General features: G+C 42.0%; 1 protein-coding gene across 3 annotated transcripts in view; it reads left to right on the plus strand.

The window, feature by feature from the left end:
- Positions 1-18,057, plus strand: part of fbxl16 (F-box and leucine-rich repeat protein 16) — a 174,596-nt gene extending 156,539 nt beyond the window's left edge. For all 3 annotated transcript variants that reach the window (XM_087997658.1, XM_043712050.2, XM_043712051.2), the window contains exons 4-6: positions 8,081-8,165; positions 12,221-12,284; positions 14,969-18,057. In XM_087997658.1, the coding sequence (XP_087853784.1) occupies positions 8,081-8,165; positions 12,221-12,284; positions 14,969-15,117 (298 nt within the window). In that variant the 3' untranslated portion in view covers positions 15,118-18,057. The remainder of the gene's footprint in view (positions 1-8,080; positions 8,166-12,220; positions 12,285-14,968) is intronic.
- The last annotated feature ends 3,954 nt before the right edge of the window (positions 18,058-22,011 follow it).

A 22,011-nucleotide genomic window follows, 5' to 3' on the forward strand; every position in this document is an offset into this window, starting at 1 on the left:
AGTTGGAAAATCTCATAAGCTTTAAAAGAAAATGTGGATGAGCACTCAAAATGTCATAACATTCAAGGCTATGGGGCAAGTGCTGGAAAAGGGGCTAGTATAAATAGGTTGGCACAGACTCAATGGGCTGAAAGGCCTCCTCTGTACTGTATGACTCTATAACCATGACAGGCTGCCTGGTCTTGTGTAGGCATTAAACAACAAGCCCAGATAGAAATGCTGTGATCGTTTAAGAAAATAGAGGGATGTAGACCAAATGCAGGCACAGCATTTAGTTTAGAATTGCAGAAGACAATACACAATAGACAATAGGTGCAGAGTAGGCTATTTGGCACTTCAAGCCAGCACCACCATTCATTATGATCATGGCTGATCATCCACAATCAGTATCCTGTTCCTGCCTTATCCCGATAAGCCTTGATTCCACTATCTTTAAGAGCTCTATCCATCTCTTTCTTGAAAGTATCCAGAGACTTTGCCTCCACTGCCTTCTGGGGCAGAGCATTCCATACATATAATTGCATCATGGTTGGCACAGACTTGGTGGGCTGAAGGGCCTTTTCCTGTGCTGGACTGTTTCATGTTCTATAAGATCTAGCTGAGGAACCAAAGAACAATAAGGCAGGGCAGGAGATAGTGAGACAGGATGCTGTGAGCATCCAGCTCGGCTCAGAGTGAGTGAGCTCTGCACCGAGGATGTAGGCTGTGTCCGTGCCTGTACGCACAGGGTCCTTGCAGCAGTACTCTAGAGAGAGAGCAGCTGTTGTGATATTCCATGATCATATAGACAGGCTGGTACAGATTGGATGTCAATGTCAATGAACATGGGCAGTGTACAGTCACTGCCCATGACTGTGCCCTGGGACATTGATACCAAATGTCCAAGATGGAGGTCTAAAGGAGCAAGGGTCCTGAAGGAGGTTTTCACCTGAAATGTCAACCCCCTGAATGCTGCCTGGCTTCCTGTGTTCTTCCAGCCTCCTGTTTGTCTGTCTGAAGGAAGTCACAGGTACCTGCTCAGATTTTCATGCATGGGAATTCACAGCATCTAGTTTGCATCCAGCAAGTGGGAAAATGTGAGATCATATGAATGGGGTGGGATCATGTATTAATTATGTTGATACAGAGTGATATCCTCATTAGTAGACCTCTCATCACTCACTAACAAGAATCTTGTCTCAATGTTTTGAACTTGGTTGGAAAATACAACATTTTGGTCTCAACATCTCACCTGAGTTTCCCAAACTTCCCGCCATAGTCCACATCGTTCAGGGACTGGATAGATTCCACTCATCCAAGCCACCAAGCAGCCTGGGTCAGAGCTTTAAAATGGCTGGATTCACTGGGGTCAACTGCATTTGAGTACTTCAGGTGTCCTTCGGAAACATAGCAGTAGAAATTGTTCCTATTGTCTTCATAAAACATGGCACAGTGAAGATAAATTTCTACCCACAAGTGGTTGAAATATGTAAAAATCAAGTGGAAAGATATCAAGGTCATACCAGATATAACATTAATGATTCAAACCAGCAAAAAAACAGATTATTATCAAATCCAAGAGAGGCGGAACCATCTACCCAATGCAGCTTGACAAATATTCAAGAAAATCATAATCAAATTGTACTGTTCTTGTCTTATTGCACCACCAGAATGACATCCAGTTCAGGTCTTCAAGGCACAAAGGGGTTTGAAGTTGAAGAGTGTGGTGCTGGAAAAGTACAGCCGGTCAGGCAGCATCCGAGGAGCAGGAGAATCGTGTTTCAGGCATAAGCCCTTCATCAGGAATTCTGATGCTTGAAACGTTGATTCTCCTGCTCCTCGGATGCTGCCTGACCAGCTATGCTTTTCCAGCACCACACTCTTCGACTCTGATTTCCAGCATCTGCAGTCCTCACTTTCTCCACAAAGGAGTTTGAAATCAATTGGAGGCAGTGCAAAGAGCCGGCATATGAGGTCCAGTGCTTATGATGTGAGGAAAGGCTGGGAAAACTCAGACCTTTAAGGCTGATGAAGAAGAGCGTGAGTGATGTCCTTTTAAAGATATCCTAGATAATAAATGGTATATGTGGACTGTGACTTCCAATTATACTTTGTGAGTAGGTCAAGAGGACATAGGGACAAACTCCTAAAACAGCTAATTTTAGAACTGATATGAGGAAGCAGTTCATACAGATTAATGAATGCAAAAGCCACAAATGCATTGAATGAAACAGGTCAATATAGAAAATCAATGCTGACTGGAGACTGCATTTGGATGGGTGAAGTACAATGGACAAGATAATCTACTCGGTCTTGTGACATTTTTGAGAGTGGTATAACGATGTGGTTTGTTACCAGATGTGAGTACATCAGTGGTACTTTTGAAAGAAATGCGTAAATATACTTATGGCTGAACATATTAGTTAGAACAGGAGTCAGCAACTCAAGCCTGCTTTGCTGTTAGATAAGGTCAAAACTCATCTGTTTGTAGCCTTTATTTTCTGCTCTATCCTTTATACTGTACACGCTAGGTCAGCCTTTCCTGATGAAGGGCTTTTGCCCGAAACATCGATTTTGCTGCTCGGCGGATGCTGCCTGAATTGCTGTGCTCTTCCAGCACCACTGATCCAGAGATATATAGGTAAAAACAATGACGGCAGATGCTGGAAACCAGATTCTGTATTAGTGGTGCTGGAAGAGCACAGCAGTTCAGGCAGCATCTGAGGAGCAGTAGCCCTTAGTTACTATCTATTCAGGTTTAATGAATCCCTTTGCCAATAATGGAGAGTTTGAATTATTTTCATCATATTCATTGCATAGTTTGGAATAAACAGATTCTTGATCAATAATGTTATATTCAATTGGTTCTCCCAGTAATTCAGAAGATTCTGAGATCCAGGTGTCCTTGTGCACAAATCACAGAGCTAGTATGCAGATACAGCAGGTAATCAGTAAGACAAATGGAATTTTGTCATTTATTGGTAAAGGAAGAGAGTATAAGAGGAGGGAAGTGTTGCAGTGACTGTATAGGGTATTAATGAGACCACATCCGGAGTAATGCATATGGCTTTTGTCTCCTTACTTGGGGAGAGATGTAATTGCATTGGAGGCAATTCAGATGAAGTTCATTAAATTGATTCCAGAAATGAGGGGTTTTATCTTAAGGAGAGATTGAGCAGTTTAGGCCTTTGGTCTAGTTTAGAAGAAGGAAAGAAGATCTAATTGAGGTACGTAAGATGCGAGAGGAGGTTGACAAAGTAGATGTGGAGTGGATACTTCCTCGTGTGCAGCAATCTAGAATGAGAGGTCATTGTTTTAGGAGGGGATAGCATATTTAAAACAGAGATGAGGATAAATTATTTGTCTGAAAGAGTCGGTGGAATTCACTACCTCAGAGTGTGGTGGATGCCTGGATATAGATCATAGAATCCCTACAACATGGAAATAAGCTGTTTAGTCCAACAAGTCCACACCAACTCTTCGAAGAGCATCCCACTCAGACCCACCCACTTACCCTATTCATGTAACTCTACATTTCCCATGGATAGGCAGAAGTGGGTTCTGCAGATGCTGGAGATTAGAGTCAAGATTAGAGTGGTGCTGGAAAAGTACAGCAGGTCAGGCAGCATCCGAGGAGCAGGAAAATTGACGTTTTGGGCAAAAGCCCTTCATCAGGAATGAGGCCTCATTACTGATGAAGGGCTTTTGCCCAAAATGTCAATTTTCCTGCTCCTCGGATGCTGCATTACCTGCTGTGCTTTTCCAGCATCACTCTAACGATTTCCCATGGATAATTCATCTACACATCCCTATACACTATGGGCAATTTAGCATGGCCAATCCACCTAATCTGCACATTTTTGGACTGTGGGAGGAAACCGGAGCTTCAGTTTCCTAGATGAAAGTAGCCAAATAATTGGCTATGTATCCCATTCTAGGCATTCATTCCCTTGAATAAGAGAGTTTCCAGTGTTGTACGTAAACATAACTTAATGTTCTAGAAAAGAACTCTTATTAGTATTGAAACCTGGATAGTTTGGAAAGTTCCCTTCATGGTTTGCGGCTCTCTGATCAGGATTTATATTTTATATCCCTTCCTCAGTATCTCCCAAACATCAAGCTAATGGTAGAGAGAAATGCCAGGTCTCAGGAGCTCTCAGTATGGGTACTGGTAAATGGCTAAGCAAGGATTATTTAAAGAAAAACAGGGAATTTATCTGATGTCCTGGCCAATATTTATCCCTCCACTAAAATTACAAAAATAGATGATCTGGTCTTTTATCTCATTGCTGCTTGAAGTCTTAGCTGCAAAGACTTCCTACGGCATGTGGTCTTCAGCAGTTCAAGAAGGCAGCTAACCACCAACACCGTAAGGACATCTAGGGAATGGGCAATAAATGCTGACCCAGATGGCGATGCACATCTCCCATGAGGGAATTAAAATAAGATTTGTTGAGTTTTCTAAAATTATAACGGGAACCACACTTCAAATATTTTCATTGACTGTAAAGTGTTTTTGAATATATAGGTATCATTAATGGCAAGACATCATTGTACAAGTCTTTCGATAATTCAAGGAGTTCACTCCTTCCTTCAATATTGATATTCTCCATGTATATTCAACACTTAAAGTGATATAAGGTAAAGTTTATGCCATTTGAGAAAATCATAGCACATTAACTGAAACATCACAAACAACATAATGAATTTTAAAAAACGGCAAAATGGCAATAATTCCAAGCAGGGTCAGTTGTATAAGTGAGTTTTATAATGGCACTATGTTTCATATTAGATGTTCTGGTATAATATAGATTGATGTGTTAGTGAAGGGTCTAGTCCAGAGCTGAGAAATGTGTTGCTGGAAAAGCGCAGCAGGTCAGGCAGCATCCAAGGAGCAGGAGAATCGACGTTTCGGGCATAAGTCCTTCTTCAGGGTCTAGTCCAGCAGGATTACTGTATGTGGTTAGTGTGTTATATCAGAAGGCAAATTTGAGAAATCTAAGAAGCTATGGTAGCTTCACATTTGCTAAAAATGGATTGACTGCTCTTGTGAAATTGAATGGCAGAAATATATATTATTGAAATTAATATGAATTTCTAGAATGAGCTGTCCTGAGTGGAGTCTGTGGAAAGTTGTAGGAAACATTCAAGCAGCATTTTTGGCACATTAGCCAGTTCAATTTCTCCACGGTTCTGCTTGGAGCAGATTTATTTCCAGGCTGCTGCTGTTTTTGCTGCTATAATTATCTGTATTTGACCTTGAAATGAGCCCACAAACACGCTTCAACTGAAAAAATTAGCCGTTTTGTCCATTCTTACTCTGATTAATTGAGCGCTCAGCAGCAGTCTCTTCTGTCATTTGATCTTAAACAAAACTTTGATGAATGGACTGACTGGCCCAGACTCCTGCATGATTTATCCTGTAATTCTGAAAGTAGCTGTTCTTTTCATACACCTGCCCATTTGGCTCAAAGAAAGAGACAGAGGAAAATATTGCTTTTGGCATTGAAACTAGACTTGCTTTATCAGAAGAACTTAAATAAAATTATGTTTTGTAAGAGTACTGTTAAAAGCAATGATTGTGCTGAGAAAATAGATGCATCAGAATTATTGATCACAAAACAATATGTCTAATGGTTTTTTATTTTAAAAAGGTGATATTATTGTACATCAGGTGCCAGAATTAGTAAAATGTTATATTGCAGTATAAAAGGGAATAGCATTGTTGAAGTGGTGATGTTTCTACCTGTACAGCTTGTGACACGGCCTGGGAATCATTAAAAGCTACACTTTGTGAATCAATTCCTTGCCAAAGAATGTTAAGACTTACCCCAACTGCACCACACAGCTATCCTGTAGCCTTTAGTTTATCAATTGGCCAAAAGGAGGCAATAACAAATGAGCCAATGCCAAGTGCAGAGTTTGGGCAGGATCTTCTTCTCATGCTGAAGGGTTCCAATGTGAGACCCAAACTGGGGGGGGGGACACATGTAATCGCATGGTGGTCACTCAATCAGACATCCCCACCAAGCATGTGGCAGGGATTGTGCTGGGAGCCATTGGCTCCCCTGTTCGCTCACAGAGCCAAGGTTTTTCTGAACATTTTGGCATCATTAATGGCGCTATGACATTTCGATTCCTTTCTATACTTCGAACAATTCACTCCTTCTTTCATGATTGATATTTACTTATCCACATCATGAGTGACACTCAGATAGGCATTCACTTCCTGCCATCTGACAGTTTCAGTCTAGCTTTTTGTGAAGAGTTTGTCATCTCTGCACATTTCATGAGTAGATGTAGAGATCTTGCATGGACCTCATTCTGGCTGGAATCTGGATGAGAGGGCAGGGTGAGGAAGTGTCAAAGGTCCATCTGAGGTGTCTTTCAATTATCCTCCCTTAGGTGTCTCTCAACCCAACTATCATTACCCCTGCCCAGTCACCCTTGACCACCCATTAATCAGAGCTCCCTCTCCCATCACCATTGGTCAGTCCTCGGGCAGACTGGAACTGTCAACTGCCACTCTCAACTTACCATTTGCCATTCATGAATCTCCATCTATCCATCTTGACCTGACCTTGGTTATTTTCATTTCTCTGGTCTTCACCATTGACATATCTATCATCGTGCTTAGAGCTAACATCTTCTGACAGTGACCTTCTCTTGGATGATCCCGCTTCCTTCCCTGTTCCCCATGAGCCTTTGTAGGGCTGCCACCCATTAACACCCTCCTCAGTCAGTCATGCCTGCTCACCTTTCACAGGCACCACCCAGCTTCAGTGTATCAGTGCCTCCTCTCCTCGCTTCACCAAAGCTCAGTATATAGGAGAGGGTGCGGCTCTTCATTCCAAATCCACCAGCAAGACCTGGAAAACAGGACTACACACCACCTTTAACCAGTGTGAATCTTTAGGCATGTTGTTCATTTGCTGCATACTTAAATCCAAAGGTACAATTTAACATGGCATGATGAATAAGCACAACATGCTATTGTATGAAAATGAGATTCCTGCTCTGATTCCCCACCCCAATCAGCCGCCAACAATTTTTATATCCCACATCTCCAGCTTTTTTCTTCCTTGCATAAATGCGTTTGTATGTGATTCTTTTTCTCTCCCTAGCAAGGTTATAATTGGAAACTTTACAGACTAAATCAGAAGAACAAGATCTTCATTGTCGAAGAAGGAAAAACAAGGGTGAAATGCTATAACTGAAAGGCCTGTAAATCTCATGGATTACACCAATCATGTTGTTTTAAACAGATGACTTACTACCGATGACTAAACACTGCCTCAGGTTATTGAGAAGGGGTGAAATCTGCCTTCTTGCCCGATGATACCCTTCTCTCGAATCCTTTCTAACCACTCATTCCCTGGCACATGTCTGGATCACTGTCCATGTAGATCAAATTCCCAGATACAAGGTTAGAAGTTGTGAGTTCTATGGAGAGTAGCTCATCTCCTGACTCCTGAAAGTCAGTTGACATGTATAAAGCACAAGTCAGAAAGTGAAATGGCATTCTCTGCACTTCCCTTTATAATTAAGATTGTGACCCTGTACAAGAACTAGGGTAACTGGTCATTGCAAGACTATCGTAATAGCTTCCTGCTGATCATCATAGGAAATGTGTTCTGCCCTTATCAGGGTGCAAAATGATATTTCATTGGATTTTAGATGAGAGACTACATGATTTTACTTAAATCGTGCATGCAAACCTCAATGGCAGGAGTTACATAGAGCAGCTCAGTTCAATAATGTCCCGAGTGTTAACATCTAAGAACCACTTAATCTTTCTTATCACTTTTTAGTTGTTTTATTGCAGAATAAAACACTAGACAGGCTTACTGATTGGTTTTAATTATCACTTAATTAATTTAAAAGGCTTATGCTTTCTCCTGAGTAGAACCAGATTGATTTCTACAGTACACAGTGTTGGTAGTACTGAACATTGAAAACTGCTCAAGTCCACTTGAGTCATGATCTCAGTTGACAGTGACAAGTTGTCAGTCACACTTAATGGAGTTAATTTTAGTTGAATGCTACTGTTAAGTTTATTCCCCTCACTCCTTCTAATTGTTCCACATTATTGACATTGTAGATGCGTGCGGATTACTGACACTGGACTTGGCTATCTCTCTACAATGTCTTCCCTGCGCAGTCTGTACCTGAGATGGTGTTGTCAGGTATGTATTGCAATATGCATATATTCAAGTAAAATAAAAATTCAAGTCACTTCTATGTGTTAATATTTTAAAAAGTCATTCATGGGATGTGGGTGTCATTGGCTGGGCCAGACTTTACTAATTACCCAGAGAAAAATTAAGAATCAACTACATTGCTGTAGAAAGTGAGGTCTGCTGGAGATAAGAGTTGAGAGTGTGGTGCTGGAAAAGCCCTTCCTGATGAAGGACTTATGCCCGAAACATCGATTCTCCTGCTCTTTGGATGCTGCCTGCCTTGCTGTGTTTTTTCAGCACCACACTCTCGACATTGCTGTAGGTCTGGAGTCACATGTAGACCAGTCCAGGTAAGGATAACAGATGTAATTCCCTAGGGAACATGACTGAACTAGATGGGTTTTTACAACAATTGACAGTGATCACAGATGTTTTAGATCTACCTGTTCAGACACACCTCTGGTGTTGGCAGTACTTGCTACTTGGTGACCTTTTTGGTTTTTTCCCAGTTTTGTTTTAAGTTACTGAATCCCAATTTCACCATCTACCATGATGGGATTTGAACTCATGAACTCAGAACATTAGCCGAGGATTCTAGGTTGCCAGTCCAGTGGCATAACTATAGCTCCTCCGTAGCTACAAAACAAAGTTGTAGAAAGAGTGAAGTCAATCTAAAATCTGGAAAAACTGTGGATGCTGGAAATCAGAAACAAAAACAGAAATTGCTGTAAAAGCTCAGCAGTTCTGGCAGCATTTGTGGAGGGAAATCAGAGTTAATGTTTCAGGATGAGTGACCATTCTTCAGAACTGATAGTAGCTGGGAAAATGTTGGTTTTTATGCAGAAGATAGAATGGGCTGAGAGGGGTTAAGGAGTAAACAATAGGTGGAGAGAGAACCCAAAGAGAGAGAAGAACAGTTGGACAAACAAAGGAGTGGATAATGATCTGTCTGGGAGAGTGAATAGCTATTAATGGAAACTGTTCGTGGCTAACAAAAGGTTGTGCATTATAACAGGCTATGGGATAACAAGCCTGGCTATGGGATAACAAGCCTGGATAACAAGGTGTGGGGTTGAGGTGAGGACTTGGGAGCAGCTCAAGCCTTAAAGAAGTTGAGCTCGCTATTGAGTCCACAAGGCTGCAGGGTCCCCAAGTGGAAAATGAGGTGCTGTTCTTCCAGCTTGTGCTGAGCTTCCCTGGAGTATTGCAGCAACCCTAAAATAGAGATGTTGGCCAGGGAATATGGTGGTGTGTTGAAGTCAAGATTAGTGTGGTGCTGGAAAAGCACAGCAGGTCAGGCAGCATCCAAGGAGCAGGAAAATCAACGTTTTGGGCAAAAGCCCTTCATTCTGATTCCTGATGAAGGGCTCCTGCCCAAAACGCCGATATTCCTCCTCCTCGGAAGCTGCCTGACCTGCTGTTCTTTTCTAGCACCACTCTAATCTTGACTCAAACTTGATTGAATTTTTTGAAGTAGTAACAAAGAGGATTGATGAGGGCAGAGCGGTAGATGTGATCTATATGGACTTCAGTAAGGCATTCAACAAGGTTCCCCATGGGAGACTGATTAGCAAGGTTAGCTCTCACGGAATACAGGAAGAACTAGCCATTTGGATATAGAACTGGCTCAAAGGTAGAAGACAGAGGGTGGTGGTGGAGGGTTGTTTTTCAGACTGGAGGCCTGTGACCAGTGGAGTGCCACAAGGATTGGTGCTGGGTCCTCTACTTTTTGTCATTTACATAAATGATTTGGATGCAAGCATAAGAGGTACAGTTAGTATGATTGCAGCTGACACCAAAATTAGAGGTGTAATGGACAGCGAAGAAGGTTGCCTCTGATTACAATAGGATCTTGACCAGATGGGTCAATGGGCTGAGAAGTGGTAGATGGAGTTTAATTCAGATAAATGTGAGGTGCTGCATTTTGGGAAAGCAAATCTTAGCAGGACTTATACGCTTAATGGTAAGGACCTAAGGAGTGTTGCTGAATAAAGAGACCTTGGCGTGCAGTTCATAGCTCTTTGAAAGTGGAGTTGCAGGTAGTTAGGATAGTGAAGAAGGCGTTTAGTATGCTTTCTTTTATAGTTCAGGTATTGGGGACAGGAGTTGGGAGGTCATGTTGCGGCTGTATAGGACATTGGTTAGGTCACTGCGTGCAATTCTGGTCTTCTTCCTATCGGAAAGATGTTGTGAAACCTGAAAGGGTTCAGAAAAGATTTACAAGGATGTTGCCAAAGTTGGAGGATTTGAGCTATAGGGAGAGGCTGAACAGGCTGGGGCTGTTTTCCCTGGAGTGTCGGAGTTTGAGGGGTGACCTTATAGAGGTTTACAAAATCATGAGGGGCATGGATAGAGTAAATAGACAAAGTCTTTTCCCTAGGGTGGGGGAGTCCAGAACTAGAGGGCATAGGTTTTCGGTGAGAGAGGAAAGATATAAAAGAGACCTAAGGGGCAACTTTTTCACGCAGAGGGTGGTTCGTGTATGAAATGAGCTGCCAGAGGATGTGGTGGAGGCTGGTACAATTGCAACATCTAAAAGACATCTGGATGGGTATATGAAGAGGAAGGGTTTGGAGGGGTATAGGCCGGGTGCTGACAAGTGGGACTAGATTGGGTTGGGATATCTGGTTGGCATGGACAGTTTGGACCAAAGGGTCTGTTTCCATGCTATACATCTCTACGACTCTATGACTTTATGACTCTAATCTCCAGCATCTGCAGTCCTCACTTTCGCCTGGTATGTTGAAGTGGCAGGCAGCTAGAAGCTCAGGGTCTTTTTTTTTGTCGACAATCTGTGAAGTCAGTCTGACTACTGTTCTAACAGTGTAACTGTCAGAATTAATTATCTGTGACATGATCAGTACATAGGGTTTATAACAATAGATTTGAACAAATATATATAATAGTGATTTTGGCAGAGTGCCCAGGATAAGTGTTAGTGTGGATGGGAGATAACAGTATTAATACAGGGACAACATTGACAGAAGAAGTATAAATACAGAAAACTCCAAGTTGATAGAGTTAATAATAAATGAAATGCACAATGATAGAATCAACATAAGTATAGCTTTGTAAATAGCAAGAAAAAAAGAGGTGGAACTATCATTGGATGAATAACCATTGTTTCCAAGCATCTACATTCAGATAAAAATGGAAGCACCCATTCAAAATGCCCTGTTTACTCCAAGCTTGCAGGAGTGTACATGGATTAGAAATAATCTTTATGCTCAGTAATCACTTTTCTTTTAATTTCAAAAATATACTTTATTCATAAAAACATCTTTATATATTAGTCACTGAAGCAGTTTGGTTCCGTACAGTAACATATGAAGGAACAAAAAAACGTTGGAGTTGATTCTATCCAACGAACAAACTAAAGACATTTCTTACTTATGCAAGATTATATTTGCATATATTTGAGGTACCAGGAGGGTCCAATAACTGAATGGACCCCCGTTTACCTCAGACAGTGGTCTTTCCCCACTGCGCCTTGGCAACAGCTGCCCCAAGCTTTAGTGCGTACCACAGCACATAGTCCTGGACCCTTGGAATGTGCCAGCCTGCAACACTCAGTCAAGGTTAACTCCTTGCTGTAGTAGACCATTAGGTTTCTGGAAAACTAAAGAGCATCTTTCCACGTTGATGGTCCTCCAGGTGCAGTCGATGTTTGTCTTGCGTCCATCCTAGGGAACAGACTATGGAGCAACAGAGTCCTGCATCATGGAGCTGCTTGGGACGAACCTCAACAAACACCACTGCACCTCTCTCCAGACCTCCTTTACAAAGGCACGTTCTAGCAGGAGATGTGTGACAGTCTCTACCCCCTCCCCCTACAGATGCTTCGAGTGCGGCATGCAGTGGCTTACAGCTGCCACTAATCACGATGCCACAGCACCAGACAGAACCTAGGAAGTACCCCAGGTCTGTTTCTTTAATGAAAGCAGACCTTTCTATATTAACTTCCTCAAATTACCTCATTGTTACCCCATACCAATCGTTGCAGTTCCTAGCTGTGAAATAATTCCTCGATAATTAATGGACTCATATCCTTCTTTCCACAGGTGCAAGATTTTGGTTTACAACATCTCTTTGGAATGAGGAGTTTACGATTTCTTTCATTAGCAGGTGACTAATTTTGTTTTTATTGAATATTCCAATTTATCTCCATTAACTGTAAGGAATATTTTCCCTAATTTTTATTCACGTGATTTTTTTTTATAAAGGGATATTTGAATTCCTCATGTGAGAAAACAACTGCTCTGTCCCATATAGAATGCATTTGATGTGGATCTTACATCCCTTGATTTCTGTGATCTGACTATAACTTAGAAAGGCACAGCTTAATGTATCAGTGTGATGGTAATGGAGAGGAATGTCATCATTATATACAGGGGAGAGGCTCCTGACAGCAAACACAAATACAGATACCTGCATGTGGCTCTTGGGATTTTCAAAATGCTCGATGGATTGGTTGGCTGATTGCAGTCTGCCATCAGACATTCTGGTCACGTTTACTTGGGGATGTTGTGGTCTGTTATAGTGTGTGTGTGTGTGTTTGCGTGTGTGTGAGCATACAGCTTGGAATCGTACACTGGTTGGAATACGCAGCTAACAGACGAAGAGGGTCAATGCTGATCAGACCTGAGTGCCTTCTTCTATTTGCTATTGTTTGTGAGGAGGACCTGAAGAGTCTCACCGTGTCAGAATAAGGAGTCAACACATTTGGCACAATGGAAATCAGAAATGATATGGCAAGATACTTACTGACCTCACAAGTAGAGTTAAGGTCCATACAGCCAGTGATTTTGTGATCTCTTGCACCTACTTACACTCAATCTCCTCTGACATTTTTAGCAGTGACCACACCTGCACATCCACCTTCAAAACTAAGTACAAGGCACCTCCTCTCATTCTCAAAGGTCTCCCTCCCAGCTCGTGCACTGCATGCATAAACCTCACTTGTGCCCTTGCCTTTTAGGTATTTATTCATGACGTTTTTATTCTTTGACGGTAGCAGACAGTGCAAAACAGAAGGTAAAGAGATCTGCACAGTGGCAGAACACCTGTTATTGTGGCTCCCACCCAGGTAGAGCAGGAGGCACAACAGGAGCTGGCAGTTTTGAAGATGGCAAAGCTGATAACTCCTCTGAGCAGTGACAGCTTCATACTTCGGCCTTTTCATGAACCCCAAGCAAATAGTTTCAGATAAGTGCAAAAGGTGAGCCTGCATTGGTGACTCCTCAGCCTTTCATTACCATCCTAATGCTGTCCTGCTTTCTTTTCCTTTAGGTTCTTTTCATCAGCAAGAACCTAATTAGCAACTTGTCAAAGTGGAGAGCTCAAAGGCTCGAGACATGTAGAACATAGAACATAGAAAAATACAGCGCAGTACAGGCCCTTTGGCCCTCGATGTTGCGCCGATCCAAGCCCACCTAACCTACACTAGCCCACTATCCTCCATATGCCTATCCAATGCCCGTTTAAATGCCCTTAAAGAGGGAGAGTCCACCACTGCTACTGGCAGGGCATTCCATGAATTCACGACTTGCTGAGTAAAGAATCTACCCCTAACATCTGTCCTATACCTACCACCCCTTGAAGAATCACCATCATGCACTACATACCTCCAAGGCACCAGCATTGAGATTGGCACTTAGACGGGGGAAAGAGGGAGGGAAGGCAGACATAGAGGGTTAGTGAATTGCACAGAACAAATAAAGAGCAACAGCTGTGGCATGCTCAAGGCCAGCACACTAGTGCCAAGAATACATGGAAGTCAACTTGTCCTCATTTTATCATCAGCGATCACAATTTGGGGCCACAGCGACAACTAAAGTTAAAGTCAACACAGTCCCAGAGGACCAGAGTGCTGCCCTCTCATTAGAGAGAGATGGGTGGTGATGCGTTTAACCTGAGGATCACCACGCCTCAGATGAAGGTAACCTCAGCCAATGTGGAATTGAACCTACACTGTTGGCATCAGTCTGCATCATAAACCAACCAAACTAGTGGGTTCTTTGAATAACAAAGACTAGCTGGCATGGGCTTTGGCCGAGGCATGGGGTTGAGGCCAGAAATGGCAGTGGGAGAAGGTGAGTGGTGTCTATGAGTAAGTCTAAAGTTAACATGGAACTGGCTGCACCTCCTATATTCAAAATATGGTATAAAAAATTAAAACTTATCTTTGAGTTCCAGTGGTGTCTTTAATGAATGCGGGTTTGTTAGAGAATACTGACTGCAACATTAAATCAGTAACTAATGCACTTTACAAAGAAAGTCAGAAATAGATGATGGATGCCTGATTTGCATCTGCAAAGGGCTTCACATCTGTAACAGGTGTTGACTCTGGATGGTACACACAAACGTTTACCTATACATGTGCACTTATGGTGCAGAATGTGCATTTGTATGTAATCACTATATTGGAGGATGAGGTTGTTGATTTATTATATGCAGTACCAACCCACTTCAAGGCCTAGCTGTCTAGGCTCCAGCATGAAGAATGGCCAACTAAGTGAAATCTCGGAGGAACTGCAGTATTATATTCTATTGGCTTCAGAAAGGGTGGCCATAAAAAGAGAAAAATAAAGAAAAGGAATAATTAATGGCTATAAATAGGTTACTTAAGGGGCCATTTAAATGTGGCCAACACAACTCACAAGAAAGAGATTGTGCGATTACATTGTCCTGATTTTTGGGATTAACAGTTTCATGCCCAGCTCTCATCTTATCAATAATTCCCCATGTAAGTGATGTGTTTGCTTTTTGTTTGAAGTTGGGTTATAACGGTGCTTTATTTTGTCTCCTAGGGTGTCCACTGTTGACCACCGCTGGCCTCTCAGGCTTAATTCAACTGCAAGACTTGGAGGAGCTGGAACTCACCAACTGCCCTGGTGCTACACCTGAGCTCTTCAAATATTACTCACAGCACCTACCCCGTTGTATGGTGATTGAGTAATTAAATCAGGGATTGGCTGTTTTCACAGAAGTACCACCTCCAGCCAAACCCAGCACTGATGACCAATCAGAGTAAAGCTTGGAGACGAATCTGCATCGGCTCAAATGATCGGAAAAGTGTTTTTCATGGTGTCAGGAATGAGAAAGAAATTGTGAATATTAACAAACTGAAATTCTTTTTGCTTTGGTGTGCACCAGAGTCATCCCATTCTCTGTCTGGATGTGTGAATTCCACAATCATTCCTGCTCATCACACTGCTCTTTTTAACTAAACGTGGAGTGGTTGTGACCAGGCTTGTTCTGAGCATGTGCAGCATTTGCGGGTAGCTGCTGTCACATGCCACTGCTGTAACTCTTGTTGTTTCAGTGCTGGATCTCTGTAATGTGTCTTAACGTCTGTGTAGAGTTCCGTTTGCTGAAATGTTTCCCACTGCGGATGTGAGGCTGTAATTCTCTTGTTAGAAGTGAGTTGTGATGATCATCCCCTGTACTGGGGATGGATCTCTTCAGGAGGCGCTTGCCAACTCATTCTCTTGACTCTATCTGACTAACAACGGAATCCTGTCACCGCCAGCCCTCACATCAGCAGATAATTCTCTTTTTAACTTGGTATTCTCCTTTTCAGTTACTAAGGCTGGCTGGTTCACTGCTGAAATCTGTAAGAGGAAGAAAGTGGGGGAACTGGATTGGGATTTAGACGATCAAGTGCATCGGATGCCATTTTTCCATCCAGGTCAAAGGACAAATGGGGAAAAGGTCAGCATCAGCGATGGCCCATTTCATTCCTTAAGACTTCAGAGATGGGCTAATCTGGACTGTTTTGATATCTGCAAGAGTTTGTTTTCATAGAGACCAAAAGAAGCCCACTCTGATTCTGTGCCTCCTGCGAGAGCAGGATGCTTCTGGGACTTTCTTACTGTATATATTTTTCTGTCTGTTTGGATACTCTTTAAAAAAAAAGTTATAGCTTATATTTGCTAAGTGTTTTCCTGTGCTGTTGCCCACTGGCTCGCCTGTGATTTATATACTGCATCGCTTTAAACGAAAAGGTACAGGAAGAGATTGAGACAACGAAGGTGAAAAGGAAGGCCTGCACTCCATATGCCACTTGTAAAAGCACCAAGTTCCCCTACCACCCTCCCCCTCCTTCCCTCCCCAAAACAATGAAATTTTACAAAAAACATTCAAAGCAAAAGCTGAATATTATTTCTAACATTGCTTTCCGCTGGATTGTGATGCCTTTGTTGTGTACAGTGTGATGCTTCCATGCTGCAGTATCCTTTCGGAAAGTCAGCCCACTGTCAGTACAAATATTCTTAAAATAAATATTCCAAACAAACACCTAGGCCTGGCTAATATTATTGAAAGTGTTGCCAAACAAATTCATTGAAGACCATTCCACACTAAATGAGCCTGTTCATCCACTGCCAGTTTAAATCCAAACACTTGTTTGCTAAAACCCAAATGCTTACTAAACCAATGCCATTTTAATGTTGTTCATGGTTGCAAAGTTGCTATTACCTTAATGAACAAATCTTCATACCTAAGCAAATGATTTCCCATTTCTGTGTTCAGCTACAGATGTCGCATCGCACTTTTTAAAAAATTTATAACTGCAACATCAATGCAAGTATAACAACATTAGCATTGGGCTTCTCAAATTTACTCATTGCTTGAAGAGATTGGCAGATACTATCAGTCAAGAGGGGCCCATGTTGATTGTCATCTATCTGAAGTGTCCTAGGCCCAACCATCTTCAGCTGCTTGATTTATGACCTTCCCTTCTATCACAATGTCAGAGCGGAGATGTTTACTGGTGATTGGACAATGTTCAGCACCATTTGTGACTCCTCAGATACAAAAGAAGTCCATGTCCAAACACAGCAAGATGTGGACATTATCCAGGTTCAGACTGAAAAGTGGTAAGTTACATTCATGCCATACAAATGCCAAGCAATGACCATTTCCAATAAGAGAGAATTCATTTACATCATCATCACTGAATCCTCCACAATCAATATTTTGGGGGTTACCATTGACCAAAAACTGAATTGGACTAGCCATATAAATAGCTTCCTCATTTCCCCTCCCCCCACCTTATCTCAGTCCCAATCCCCGGATTCAGCACCGCCCTCTTGACCTGCAATCTTCTTCCCGACCTTTCCGCCCCCATCCCCTCTCTGGCCTATCACCCTCACCCTCACCTCCTTCCACCTATTGTATTCCCAGCGCCCCTCCCCCAAATTCCCCCCGCCTACCTTTTGTCTCAGCCCGCTTGGCACACCAGCGTCATTCCTGAAGAAGGGCTTATGCCCGAAAAGTCGATTCGCCTGCTCCTAGGATGCTGCCTGGTCTGCTGCGCTTTTCCAACACCACACTTTTCAACTCTGGTCTCCAGCATCTGCAGTCCTCACTTTCTCCTAGCCATATAAATATTATGGCCAGAAGAGCAGCTCAGAGGCTAGGAATACTGTAGTAAATAACTCATCTCCTGACTCCAAAAGCCTGTCCATTATCCAAAAGGCACAAGTCTGGAGTGTGATGGAATACTCCCCACTTGCCTGAATGGGTGCAGCTTCAACAACACTCAAAAGAAATTTGACACCATCCAGGACAAACTGGTCAGCCAAACTGACATCATATCCACAAACATCCACTCCCTCCATCACCAACACTCAGTAGCAGTAGTATGTACCTTTTACAAGAAATTCATCAAGGCTTCTTAGACAGAACCTAGCTAGTGATGCTAAGATCCTAGGAATGACCATATTAAAAAAATGGGGTCACTATCACCTGCCAATTCCCCATCAAGCCACTCACCATCCTGACCTGGAAATGTATCGCTGTTCCTTCAGTGTCGCTGGGTCAAAGTCATTGGCCACTCTGGTGTTTCCTTTCTTCATGGTGGTGGAGGAATATAAATAAAGATTTCTGTACTCATTGTTCTTCACTGTGTCCTTCGCCTGCACACGCACAACATGGATGCTGGGGAAAAATAAGCACTACCATAGATGGTTGAGTGAGAAAAATTTTTAAAAATATCTAACCAAGGGATTTAGAATCTCCTCAGTTCAGGGGTCTGACTCCAAGCTGGCTGGCTGGCTAAGCACTAGTAAATAAAGGGTGACTTGGTGACGGGATACCAGCCTCTGTGCAGTCACTTCACTAGACTCGCTCTTCATTGTGGTATTGGAACCTATCAGATTCTGTCTGTCCTCTCAGGCAGCTATCAACAATTCCATGACACAATTTCAAGAACTACTGCGATTTCCTCGATGTTGACACTCCTAAATGAGCTTCCTTCTGCAGGGCATGAAAAGATAAGACATTGACTTATTTCAGAGCAGAGCTAAAGAATGAGATATAGTAAGGATCAACCAATCAGCCTAAACCAGCACAGGATAAAACAATTTGTGCTTCTCAGTTTAATTGAGAGGAGCGAAGGAAAGAAAAATATTTAGAAGTACGATGCATAGATAAAGCTGGTGCTTGGAAATTTGATGCAGGAATAGAGCAAAAGGCAACACTGCAAGATTCAGAAGAAAATATGGCATGACTTTCAGAAGTAATTCTCCTCCATTGTTAGTGCAGTAAGTTTTACACTGATCAAAGAAACCTGGGCAAGAATATATTATTATTGAGTTTGTGTGCACAAAATGATTTCAACTTGGATAGGTTCAGGCTAAGATGTAGAACTGCAATGACAGTGAGGCTAGTGAAATGATAGTCCAGAAAGAAAAGTCTAGATCAGGAGAATGGCTGGATGTCCTTCAGTTGATCCTTATTATTACATGTGTGTTGTTCAGCAGAGATTATCTGAATTTAAGTGAGGAGATCATATGTAAACAACAGAAAGGCTTACCTTTCACTGAAAATAAGTTAGCTAAATGTAATTTGCTATAACTCTCTGAAGAAATTCCACTGATTTTTCATCATGCTTGAGGCATCTCTTAGGACACTGAATAAAACTCTGGCATATTACAGTGATTAGATTCCCTACGGCGTGGAAACAGGCCCTTCGGCCCAACAAGTCCACACCGACCCTCCGAAGAGTACCCACCCTGTCCCATTTCCCTCTGACTAATGCACCTAACACTATGGGCAATTTCTCATGACCAATTCACCTGACCTGCACATCTGTGGACTGTGGGAGGAAACCGGAGCACCCGGATGAAACCCATGCAGACACAGGGAGAACATAAAAACTCCACACAGTCACCTAAGGTTGGAATTGAACCTGGGACCTTGGTACTGTGAAGTAGCGGTGCTAATCACTGAGCCACCATGCTGCCCCACCCGGAATATTTTGGAATATTCCAGACTGCTCTTCTGCAATAAAATAGATAGATGTTAATAAAAAATCTTCAAATTATGTAAACCTCTTTTCTTTTCACAAGTAAAACAGTCACAAGTGACAGAAGATGTAAACTTCATTCCCATCTCAAGTGGAATAAAGTATGAAGTGGAATAAAGTATGTAAATGACATAAAGAACAATAAAAGTAGTTGTAAGTGTTTTAAAGACAACAACACCTTCACAGGATGTGATGGCATTCATAGTTCCACAACTTTCACCAATAGTTTGTGGCATCATTAAAACCCTTGAAGTATAATTCAGACTCCAATTACATTCCCAGTTTCTAATTATGCATAAAATGTATTCAAGCTATGACATTCCTTTGCATCATTCAGAAATAAATCCCTTATCACTCTCTTGTCAAGTCATATGATTCAGTCTGTACATTAATAACCACCCCGGTAAGATTTTATTGTGTATGATTTAACTATTCCTGGTCAGAAGTCATACAACAGCAGACTATCGTCCAACAGTTTGTGATTTTAAATAAACCTGTTAGATTATAACCTGGTGTTGTGTGACTTCCAACTTAGTCCAACACTGGCATTTCTACATCTTAACTATTCATGGGCATGTGAGTTAGGGCATGTCTCTCCTGATGTTTAATTTGGACGAAAATATGGCAAGACTTTTGGAAGTAATTCTTCTGCATTGAAATTCATTAGTGCAGCAAGTTTTACACTGCAAGGAGTAGGAAAATGGAGACTGCAATACAGGGGTGATAGTAGAGGGTTGAGAATAAAACACAATGAAGTAAGCAAGGGACAAGGGACAGAAACAGTGATGTAGATTTAAACTTTTGTTCTGCAGTCAGTGGGGGTTGGGAAGGCAGGAACGCACAGGACAGGTGCAGAAGTGGGCTATATGTGAGGCCCACCTCTATGCTCCAGCACCTTGTCACAGCTGAGGTGAAAAGAATCAAAGAAAAAGTACACCACCAGTCCTCATCCTTAACAGCCCCACATATTTCCCATGTCCCATCCCTGGCAACCAATGCCATCTCACATCCCACGGACCCTCATAATCTCCATGCCAACCGATGACCCTCTATACAAACCATACAACTCTTTATAGCATCTATGTCAAATTAATGCCAACATATGCCCCCATCTATCACCTTCACCATTAACCCCCATGCTAACTCACCCAGTTGTCACCATGTGCAGCTTCTAAAACCTGTGCTGGAATTAAAGAGTTCTAAGGTGACTATTGATGAACTTACTGTCTTTAAAAAGCTTATTCACCATATTTATCTTCTTTTGATCCCTTGTAAAAGCAAGCATTTGTATTCATAGAAGCACTTCAAAGCCTTTAAATGCAAATAGATCTGTCAATCAAACTATGAACTGTCAGGCAAACACTGTGATAATGATAGGTTGTGAAATTGGTCATGCAGTACTTATCATACAATGATAATTGTCACACTTTAAACAGAGTGAAATAGCAAACAATGATTTCCTTAACACAATAGTTTTTTTTTCAAATGCAAGATATTTAACTGCTTGACAATTCTTTCTGATGGTTCCCTTTAACAGCTTCCTTGACAGTTTCCTTTGACTGTTGCAATGGGTTTATGCATGCATTATGTTCTTTTCATGTCCACTTTTAACAATCCCAAAAGACACATTATCTTTCCCAAAGTGGACTTCACCTCTCCCAAGTTTGGACAATATTGAAAATGCCTAGCAAAGAATTTCATTTTGTTCTCCTGTCAGGTTTAACCTGAACAAGTTGTGTTTTAGATATCCCACTAAAGAAAATTGGATCAGACTGGAACCAACAAGGGGATGCAATTGCCTAATGCTATTATTGCTGGACTGTTAATCCAAAGACCCACGTAATGTTCTGAGGACCGGCTTTCGAATCCTGCCACGTCAGATGGTGGATTGTGAATTCCATAAAAATCCTAGAATTAAAGGTCGAATGATGACCATGAATCCATTGCCAATTGTTGAAAAAAAAACCCATTGGGTTCACTAATGAACACGGCCATCCATACCTCGTCTCACCTACAAGTGACTCTAGAGCCACAGCAACGTGGTTGACTCTTAACTACCCTCTGGGCAATTAGGGATGGGCAATAAATGCTGGTGTAGCCAGCAATGCCCACATTCCATTAATACATGCACTTCAATACATGCAGTTGCCTCAGTGAACCAGTTATGTGCAATTTACATCAATCTTCTTTTCCCCCATCATTTCACATGGTGGAAGCCAGGTCATGGGTGTGAGTTCCGGATTTGAGACTCTAGTACCATTTCACTACAATGGAGAAACTCTCAATTACGCAGCTAGTCATGGATTAATGTTCAGTGGAACTGGAAACAGACCAGTGCAACAGAATCTCTCGTAAGAGAAGGCTCATGTAAAGACTGACTAGTTAATGAAAAGGTTACAACTTCCTACTTCTTAGCTCTGTTCTCACTACCTAATATTATACTTGTATTACTGTAGAAGATTAAGTAGGAAGTGAGAAGCTAAAGCTGCATTCTGACAGCATAGATGTCTTCCCTGATCCACCCATGTGGTATGCACAGAG

Source organism: Chiloscyllium plagiosum, unplaced genomic scaffold, assembly GCF_037043375.1.
Source record: "Chiloscyllium plagiosum isolate Xiang-an unplaced genomic scaffold, Cpla_swu_hap1 HiC_scaffold_20, whole genome shotgun sequence".
Lineage (NCBI taxonomy): Eukaryota > Metazoa > Chordata > Chondrichthyes > Orectolobiformes > Hemiscylliidae > Chiloscyllium > Chiloscyllium plagiosum.